A 9,787-nucleotide genomic window follows, 5' to 3' on the forward strand; every position below is an offset into this window, starting at 1 on the left:
ATAAAGAAAGTCATTCAAGTCCGCCAGCCTTGACAAGGGTCCATACATGGGGCCTGACTGGGAGGGAGGCCACCCCTCCTTCCTGTCTCTCCAGCTGAGCCAGCAGGGGGAGGGGAGGCCAGATGGGACCCTTCCCTCAAGCAGAGCCTTGGGATTCTCCAAGAGGTTCACCCCATGGCTGCTGCCCAGGGCAGATGCCTGTAAATCCCATCAAGGCTCTGCAGGGCAGCGCTGGAGTGGAAGCGCTGGGCTGCCCCCAAGCCATCCTTCCTCCGTTCTGCTTCGGAGATCCCAGGTCTTTATGTAATATGGCATGCTGGGTAAGAGCATGGTCTTTGGCTCAAATACTGGCATTTGCCTCTTCCTAGCTCTGTGACCGTGGCAAATTATTTATCCTCTCTGAGCCTCAGTCTCCTCATCTGAAATGGATAAGACAACAGCATCCACGTTAAAGGGCATGGGAGCATTTCTTGCCAGTCCACTCCCACCCCACACACATTTCCATCAGATAATATTTATAAAGTTCCTACATGGGGCTTCCCTGGTGACGCAGTGGTTAAGAATCCACCCTCCAATGCCGGGGACATGGGTTCGAGACCTGGTCCAGGAAGATCCCACATGCCGCGGAGCAACTAAGCCTGTGCACCACAACTACTGAGCCCGCATGCCACAACTACTGAAGCCTGTGCGCCTAGAGCCCGTGCTCTGCAACAAGAGAAGCCACCGCAATGAGAAGCCCGTGCACTGCAACAAAGAGTAGCCCTGCCCGTCACAACTAGAGAAAGCCTGCGTGCAGCAACGAAGACCCAACGCAGCCAAAAATAAATTTAAACAATTAAAAAGTTCCTATATGGTGTCAGACACAGAGTGGGTGCTCTCTAAATATTAGCTATTATGATTTAGGAGTGCCCTAACTGTGCAACCGTCATGGTCCCAGTAATAGGAGGTGAGGGAGGCAGTGACAAGGCAAGGAGATTTAGTGTGTCTCCAGGGAGGCAAGGGCTTCTTGGATTCAAGTGCAATCACAGAACTTGGGGACTGTGTCCTATATTGTTTTAAAAATAAATTTATTTATTTTATTTTATTTACTTTTGGCTGTGCTGGGTCTTCGTTGCTGTGTGTGGGCTTTCTCTAGTTGAAGCGAGCGGGGGCTACTCTTCGTTGGGGTGCGTGGGCTTCTCATTGCGGTGGCCTCCCCTATTGCGGAGCATGGGCTCTAGCTGCGTGGGCTCAGTAGCTGTGGTTCGCGGGCTCTAGAGCGCAGGCTCTATAGTTGTGGCACGCAGGCTTAGTCGCTCCGTGGCATGTGGGATCTTCCTGGACCAGGGCTCGAACCCGTGTCCCCTGCATTGGCAGGTGGATCCTTAACCACTGCATCACCAGGGAAGTCCCTGTGTCCTATTTTAAAAGCTCTTTAACCTCTTTGGAAAAAGAATAAAATCTACTCATCCAACCTCCCAGGGCTCTTGGAAGACTCAAGTGAGACGACATACGTGAAAGCCTTTGACAAACTTTAAAGTGATGCATTAATAATAAAAGTTGTGTTTATTGAGCATATACATGATACCTCTTTAATTCTCAGTCAAGTGAGGTAGGTTAGGTCTCCTCACCTACACATTATAATGAGAAAACTGAGGCCCAGGGGTGAAGTGCTTGGGTCAGGGTCAACCAGCATTTAATGCAAAGCTTGTTCCTTTCGCTGCTGTCACTAACCCAGAACTGAGTCAGAAAAGAGTGACACGGCCAGGATTCTACACCGTGACACTGGGACCGGAACCTGGGTTTCCCAATTTAAAACTTGCTGTGCCTTTGGAATGCTGATGCCACTTTCAAGGTCGAAAAGATGGAGCTTTTCCACCCTGGAAAATGATGATGTAACTGAACTGCTTCCTATTCCAGCTGCCCAGGCCCACTTGGGCTGTGGTGGGCATTGGGTCCCTCGGCCCACCTCCTCCGGGACCAGCTCTGGCTCCGGAGCCTGGCTCCCCACGGATCCGTGAGAAGCTTTCAGCAGACTCATTCCCAGCCTGGAGGAGGGCAGGGTTCATGGTCCCCTCCTGCAACTCCTCTCCACGGCACAGTCGGAAAGCCAGCGGGGTGGAAGTGTTTTATTATAGCTTTGGTCAGACGGGGCTCAGCCGGCCAGGGCTGTAGCTGGGAAGCCATCCAGCCCCCAATACACCGCTCCCCCAGGCAGCGCCACCCCAGAGCGGGTGGGCAGCACATCCGAGCACGGGGAGCGACCCCGCCGAGACCTCTCCCCCAGCTGGGGCGGGCTGGTGGGTCAGGTGGGCAAAAACAATCCTATTGTACAAATATACAGTGCGGGCCGGGGCGGGGGCGGTCGACACCGCCTCCCGGGGAACCGGGACGGGGCGCGCTGGACCCGGCTCTGTGGCGAGACGGCGGGAGGGCTTGCTGCGGCCCGGACGGTGGTGAGGGCAGGCCGGGGGCGTCATAGCCGGGAGAAGCCGGCGGCCGTGGCGGGCAGCGAGGGGGTGTGGGTAGGGGGACGGGTCATCCTCTGCCCCGCCGGGAGGGAACCTCCGGGGGGATAGGGGATGGAGGGGTCGCGAGGAGCTCAATCAGAGTAGATGATGAAGCCGGAGAATGTGCTGTATTTGTTGCTGTTGCCGCCGTGCGCTTTGCCTCCGTCGAGCTTGATGAAGACCTCGTCGCCCGCGTCCAGGTGCAGGATCACGCTGTTGCTGGCGTAGTCGTAGTTCTGGTCTGCGTCCTGGGCAATGGCGCTGGCCCGCACCTGCGGGGTTGGTGGGGGTAGGAGAAGAGGGGTGTGTGTGAGAAGGTAGGGGAGGAGGAGGGAGAGAGGTGGGGTCGGGGAGGGAGGGGGACCGTCAGAGGTAAGGCAGCTACCTCTGGAAGCCCCCAAAGCCCCACCTCCAGCCCCATCAGGGCTCTCAGCCTGCTTTTCTCCCATCATCCCACCACTGCCCTGTCCAGTCATAACTGTGTGTTTTGGGAAGGGGTTACAGAGGAGCCTTGGATCTCTAGGGCAGGTGTAATCTGGGTCTGAATTGGCAGTCAAGGTGTAATCGGCCTCCTTAACTCCCCTAGGTCTCACTGTCTGACTTCAACAATGTTTCCGGGATGCCTCAGCCTGGAACTCCCTCCTTGCAGAGAGGAATTCTCTGGACCCCTAAGGGATGGAGGGCCATCCCCTCTCTCACCATTGGTTCCTCTCTGCCTTATTGTGATAATGATGCCTTACATCTCAGCCACATCCACCTGTTCTTATGTCAGTGGATGGACAGGAGGGCACCCCTTGGCCTTATAGGTTCGGGCCTGGATCAATGCCAGGCTACTAGAAAGCAACCACAGTAGTACCAGGGCCTGCTCTGTGGACGCCTTGTCTGAAGTCCATTCTGGAGTCTTTCACACCAGAGCAGTGAGATGGAAGGCCTGGTCACTACTTCCCCTCCCAAGGCTCAGGTTGGGCCTGCATCCCGCCTCCAAGGAGCTGTAGCTATACCTGTGACTATTCCCCCACCCAAAGAGGACTTCCGGCTCCTCCTGTATCACCCCACGGTGGTAGAAAGGAAGTGGATGGGAAGAAGGGAGCCAAGCCTTATAACCCTCTGTGATCCTCAGTCTGATCTGATATCTTTGTTGCTCCTTGTTTGGATGGAGGAGGGGCAGGACAGGCAGGACGATGGGGCAGGGGAGCGCCAGCCTTTGGATTTGAAGCCTGACACATCATTTGGGGGGCTCAGACTATAATCATAAGATATCGAGGATGTGGGGTGGTGGACGAATTCCCTCCAGGCATTCCTTTCCGACCGCTGAGGCCAGCGCAAGTCCTGAGCCATCTGACCTGGGGCCTCTCCGGGATATTCTGGGTGGAGAATGGGAAGAGAGGAACCATCTTCAAGTTCCGGCTTGTGTTGGGGGAAGGCTGCATTGAATGGGGTTCTCTCAGCCAGGCTCCTCAACAGCCCCTCTCCATCCTGCCCCTTCCCCGAAGGCAACTCCCCCAAGGGCTGATAGTCAGGGCTGGACCAAGCCAAATTAGGGGAGGGGCCCATCCTCCCTCCTGGATGGAAGGCAGAATTGTAGATCAGCTGTGCCAAAGCTGCTGACTCAGCAGCAATGCTGCACCAGGAGAACCCGACATATTTGCACGCAGTCTGCCAGTTAAAGCCCAGATCCTTTCAGCCCCTTCTCGCCCCTCAAGCTCTTCTTCCCCAACCCGGGAGGGAATTGTTTGGGGCACTCAGTTGGGAAAACTCCTGGTCCAGCTAAAGGTGGTGGAAAATCAAATGAGGGAGAGATGCCGTCTGCCAAGGAGCTCAGTTTCTCCATTTAGAAAATGGATGAGAAGATCCTGCCTCACCACTGCCACCAGTGTAGAAGCTTTTTGACAGTGAAGGAAAAAATTTTTAATCTTGATGGGCTTTGAGCTACTAGGAAAGAGCTGAAAAAAGCAAGCAGCCAACTCCTGTATTGTTCCCTGGGCCCTAATCCTGGTAGTATTTATTATTACACATGCATTTCATTATCTTTGCTAATAAATTACTATTAATAACAATTATTTTTATTACCCAGATTAATTTAGCCTTAACTCATTAAAACAGTGTGCTTCTTAATAGCCAAATCCATTAGAATACCGTCATCTGTCATCAGGAATCTCCTGGTGATGTGACAAGCATCAGAACTGTTACGCTTATGTTTATTATTTATTCATCACCATGATTGTTGCTGTGATTATCCTGACTGTCCACGGAGGCAGGGAGAATTAATGCTCTTCCATCCTTAGACAGCGGGGGATCCAGGAATGGAACCCAGGGGTCCTGATTCTCTGCACAAGACTGGGAACAGTTGAGGCATCCAGCTCCTCCTGGGGGCAGAGGGGAAGTTTGGGGATTTGAGGTTGTCCTGGAAGCAGGCAAGCAAGTCTGGGGCTTTTCAGGAGGGGGTGCTATAGAAGCACCTCTTCAAGGGCTGCCAATAAAGGAAACTGAGGCAGTGGTCCGATTAGGGGCCTGGAGTGGGGGTGGGGTGGGGGCAGAGAACCCAGGAAATGTGCCCCTACCCCCAGAGCAATGCTGGGGTTTGGGATGTGCAGGTGTGGCTCCCACAGGCAGCCAGCCTGGTCCACAGGGCACTTGTGCTTTCACACCATTGCTGGGTCCCTACTATGCCAAGCACTCGTTCTGTGCTGTGAAAGGCATTAGAGGCCAGAGAGGACAGCAGGGGGCCCCTCTCCTCCCATCAGAGAGGCTGATCTCCAGTTAGGTCTTTATACCATGGTCCCCAATTTACACACCCCACCACTTCTCACCTCACTCAAACTCTGGTGTCCAAGCCCCTGCCCATCTGTAATACTTGCCTTCCCATAGGCCCTGGCCTGTTCCCACACAGCCCCCTCTTCTCTAGCCCTGTTTATCAATTTCGCGTCCTCGCCCGGCACGTGGGATCTCAGTTCCCCGACCAGGGACCAGGGATCGAACCCATGCCCTCTGCACTGGAAGCATGAAGTCTTAACCACTGGACAGCCAGGGAAGTCCCTGAACTGTGGGTCTTAGGGGGAGCTGCAGGGGGCTCACCTCACCCAGGGCACCAGCCCCAACCTAGAGACCCTTCCTCAGGCTCCTCCGGTGCCCATGTCCTGATGACTCAGGCTTAGTGCTATCAGGCTGTGCAGTGGTGACTCAAAGCTACCCCTAGATAGAGGGGCTGGTGGGCCTCACACAAGGACAGAGAGGGGGTCTCAGCACCGGGCAGGAAGGTGGTGACGCCCCGTCTCCCCATGTTGCCCAGGGAAGGGCCAGGGCCCCAGTGCAGCTCTACCTTCTGGAGGAAATTCTGGAAGCCTCTCTGCAAGGCAGGAAGCCAGGAAGGAAAAGCACAGAGCCCAGGGTCACCCCTGGACTTGAAGGCATGGGAGGAGCAAGCTCCTCTTTTCTGGTCCCACCCATTGCCCAGCCCCATCATTTTTTTCTCCGCTCACTTGAATGTCCACCTCTGAGCCAGCCTTTCCCTACACTTGACCTTTTCATTTTCTCCCTAGTTGTGTCTCCTCACCTTGGGGACCCAGGTTCACCTTCCTCTCCCCAGAGCAGGTTGGTCTGAGCTGGGGCAGGCCCCACTGAATCACTCCCTCCAGCCGACACATCTGGGGACAGGAGTGCCCGTGGTCTCCCTATCCTTCTCCCACTCAGTAATCGCTGGGCTGTGTTATTGTGTGTTTACGACTGTCTCCCCTGCACAGACCACAAGGTTCTGGAGGGCAAGCAGACTGAACCTCTGGAACCCCAAACCTGGCTCCTAGTAGGGGCTCAAAACTAATATAAAGAATGACCAGTGAGATTAAAGGAATCTCTTGGACAATCTGGAAGAAGTCACAAAGGATGTAGGGGAGGACCAGAGCCTATCACCCCACTGCTTGGATTTTTTTATGTGTATGGAGGAAATGGTCTGAGTAACTTAAAATGCTGGGTCTCTGAAACCCCTGGTTAAAGCCACCTCATTTCTTCTACCAGCCTGCGGTGCCACCTCCTTGTCAGGCTCTGTCGATGTCCTGCCCCGGGCGGGGGGGGTAAAAAGAGGCTTTGGGGTCAGTTTCACCTCCCTGAGACTGCAGCAAGTGTCCTTGCCCCAAGCACACACCATCTTTGGGGCCTCCTCTTGTCTCATCTCTGGGGCCCTGCGGCACCCTCCTGAAGTAGCACAGGGTCTAGGGCCCACTGGCGGCCTGGTGACCACCTCCCTATTCAGGCAAGCTGGGCCCCCAGCCCCCTGAAACCTCAACTTCATGCCAGCCCAAACTTTCTTTAGGAAAGGAAGAAATTCCATCAATGAAGGTGACATTGTTGCATCCCTTACCGGCGATTCATAAGGGGAAATGTGGGACTGTCTGCAGAGATGGCCCTAACTGGATACTAGGGCCTCCCATTTGGTCAAGAACCAAGGACAAAGAGGAGAGACACAGGAAGCCTGATAGACACAAGTGGGAGAGACACCAAAGAAATAAAGGGGGGGGGGGTTAAACCCAGGAGTGAGGGACCAGAAACCCAGGGAGAGACAGATAGGACTGGTAGACACAGGAGAGAGGCCAGCACAAGAGATGGAGAGATAAGAGAAAGAGGCAGGGGAGAGGCAGAAACCAGACACAGCAGGCATGGGAGAGAGGGCAGAGAGGGCAGGGGGCAGACTTACAAGCACCTGGTAGGCTTTTTGCTGACTCTCAGGCCTGTCCTTTCCCCCACCCTGCAAGCCAGGGTCTGCCTCAGGGTAGTGCTGCAGTGGGAGGGGTTCCAGCAGGATCTTGGGTCTCAGTCGCAGGAGATTCCTTCCCAACTCCCATCAGCCTAGCTTTAGGTCTGATTGGCACAGACACCTTCTTCCACAAGGATGCTCTGCTTGACTACCCCAGGGGCCCCAGGCCACCGTGGTCTGGGAGCACTGAGAAGGGAGGGGGAATCAAAGCGAAGGGAGCTGCGTAAAACTGTCACCCTGGGGCAGGGTTAGGTCAAGATTGGTCCCGGGGCAGCGGTTCCAAGGAGAGTAGGAGGCATTGCCGGTCCCAGGTACCAAAGACCTCGTGAGCTTGGTGCCTGCCACTCTGGTCTCTCCGATGGGGATAGGGAAGGAAGAGGATCCCCCGACACCCCAGGAATCAGGAGTTGCAGCTGGGAGGCAAAGAGGAGGGGAGTTTCCACCTCTTTGCCCTGCCTCAGGAGGAAAAACTTCCCCCCCCCCAGGCCGTCTTTTTGTGCGGTTAGCTCTGACACAGTGGGAAGGGGCCGCGCAGTCCCGGGTTTTGCAAAGGGTGTCAGATCTGCCCAGTGGTCCCTTCCTTAGGGCGGGGGATGTATTGCAGCTAAGGCTTTATGCGCTCGGCTCCCTTTGCCTTTGTGCGCAAAACATCTCCTATAGCTCGCCTTCTCCGCTTGCGCGCCTAGCGGTGCGCCCAGGCGCCCGTGGGCGCCGATGCTGCCTTTCCCCAGAGTCCATCCTGATCCGTCCCCTCATCACCAGCTGGTATCAACCAGAATCCCAGCTCTCAGATGCTGTTTCCCAAGGGCCAAGCCCCCAAGGGCCAGTCCGCGCGCCCGGGAGCCCTGCGCTCTGATTATTAGTTGGATTTATCTCCCTCATTTCCATACCGCAGGTGCCCAGCGGCATTTGCCTTGGAGCTGGCGCCCAGGAACCGAGGAGTTAGGGGTGCCAGACAGCCTGGACCATCCCCGCCTGTAATGCCTAAGCCGCTCCAGGGGCTCCATCTGCGCCCTTCCGTACCCTTCGGCCCCGGGCTCCCTGGATGCCCTGCCCCCAGGCCAGCCCCATGCCCCCGCCGGGCCCACCTGGCCGTTCTTGCAGAGGTCCGCCCACATACTGGTGCCGTCGCCTCCGCGCATGAGGACGTGGTAGGTGAAAAAGTAGGTGCCGGGAATGTTGCATGTAAACTTGCCGCTGGTCGCGTCGTAGTTGTTGCCTAGGTTGGTGACCACGTCGTCGAATTTGAGCACCTCGTAACCCTCGTGAGGGTTCTTGAGGCCGGCGTAGAAGGCCACGCGCGGCACCGTGGTATAGGTGGCCGTGCTGATGGCGCCGCCGCCCCCCGCGCCCGGCAGCCCGGGAGGGCCGGTCTTGCCCGGCTCACCCTTCTCCCCGGGTGGCCCCACAGGACCCGGAGGACCCGGGTCCCCCGGGGGCCCGGGAGGGCCCGGCTTGCCTGTGCGTCCCGGCTTCCCCTGGGGGCCCTGCACCAGCGTGGAGGGCGGGGGCGCGCCGCTCTGCTCGCTCAGGGCGTCGCCGCCGTCGGGCCGCGCGCCGGCGCCGGGGCCCCGCGCGGGGTAGGGGTCGCACACCATGCGGCAGGTGCCCAGCATCTCGTAGTGGCCATCCGGGCCGCCCGAGCTCACCAGCACGGGGATGAGCACCACCAGCACCAGCAGCATCACCACGCCCGCGGCGGCTGCCAGGAGCGTCTTCCGGCCGGCGCGGAGCCTGGGGAGCGCCGGGCCGCCAGGCCGCGCCGTCGGGGCAATGGTGCCGGCGGGCGGGGGGCGCGGGCAGGGCGCCCGTGCTCAAGGGCGGTCCGGCGGGGCTGAGGGCATGGGGCCGGGCCTGGGGCGCCGCGCTGCGCTGGATGCGCTGCCGAGCCCAGCCGCCGGCTCCCACCTCGCGCTTCCCTCCCGCGGCGCGGCAGAACTAAGCGCGGCGGCCACCGCCTCCTGCCTGATTCCTCCTGCCTCCCCGCGCTCGAGCCACCGCCCCCTCCGCCCTATCCAGCCCCACCCGCTCAGCGCAGCTTTGCGCCCGTGAGGGGTGGGGCTGAGGGCTGGGCCGGCGCCTAATTGGGCCGCGGACGGTAGGGCTCCGCCCACCAAGGGGGGCGGGGCCGTGGGGCGGGGCCGCGGAGTAGAGGGCTGGAGCCGGGAGAGGAAAGGGGAGACTGACTGAGGGAGACAGGGCCTCGGAAATGCACAGGATGCTAGAGTCTCAGACATAGGAGAGGCTCGCATAGAGAAGGGAAGACTAGGGACGAAAAAGCGAATAGAAGAGAGGGTCATAGGGAGAGCTAGAAAGCGCCGAGGGGGATTGGGAGGGAGAGGACTCGAGGGTCGCTTACGAGGAAAGCCGAGAGAGACAGAGGGAGGCACGAGGGGCCACGGCCCGCAGGGGCTGGAGGCTGGGGTAGGGCACCCCGGTCTTCAGGGGACAAAGAGCGATTGAGAGGAGGAAGGAGCGGGGAGCAAGAAGGAAGGACAAGGAAGAGGGTTATGAGGGGGGAGAAGAGGGGAAGGCAGGAGGATGGGGAGGG

At 58.0% G+C, this 9,787-nt stretch overlaps 1 protein-coding gene across 2 annotated transcripts; it reads right to left on the reverse strand.

Annotated features, from left to right (window-relative positions):
- Window positions 1–1,528: 1,528 nt before the first annotated feature.
- C1QL1 (complement C1q like 1) lies at window positions 1,529–9,208 on the reverse strand. Of its 2 annotated transcripts, XM_073797103.1 has the most exons (3): window positions 8,325–9,208; window positions 4,706–4,855; window positions 2,640–2,761 (listed from the first exon to the last, which is right to left on the reverse strand). In XM_073797103.1, the coding sequence occupies exons 1-2, from the start codon at window positions 8,919–8,921 to the stop codon at window positions 4,754–4,756; spliced, it is 699 nt and encodes a 232-aa protein (XP_073653204.1). In that variant the 5' UTR covers window positions 8,922–9,208; the 3' UTR covers window positions 2,640–2,761; window positions 4,706–4,753. The 2 variants fall into 2 exon arrangements, with proteins under 2 accessions (XP_033703985.1, XP_073653204.1); XM_033848094.2 differs by lacking the exon at window positions 4,706–4,855 and having other exon boundaries at window positions 1,529–2,761.
- Window positions 9,209–9,787: the final 579 nt, after the last annotated feature.

This window comes from Tursiops truncatus, chromosome 20 (genome assembly GCF_011762595.2).
Source record: "Tursiops truncatus isolate mTurTru1 chromosome 20, mTurTru1.mat.Y, whole genome shotgun sequence".
NCBI classification, from domain to species: Eukaryota; Metazoa; Chordata; class Mammalia; order Artiodactyla; family Delphinidae; genus Tursiops; species Tursiops truncatus.

Bases quoted from the DNA above. Each gene is read 5' to 3' on its own strand.
- C1QL1 (XM_033848094.2), bottom strand. From the start codon at position 8,921: ATGCTGCTGGTGCTGGTGGTGCTCATCCCCGTGCTGGTGAGCTCGGGC. The intron at 2,762-8,324 runs GTGGGCCCGGCG...CCAACCCCGCAG, and splicing joins ACCTCTGCAAGAACGGCCAG to GTGCGGGCCAGCGCCATTGC.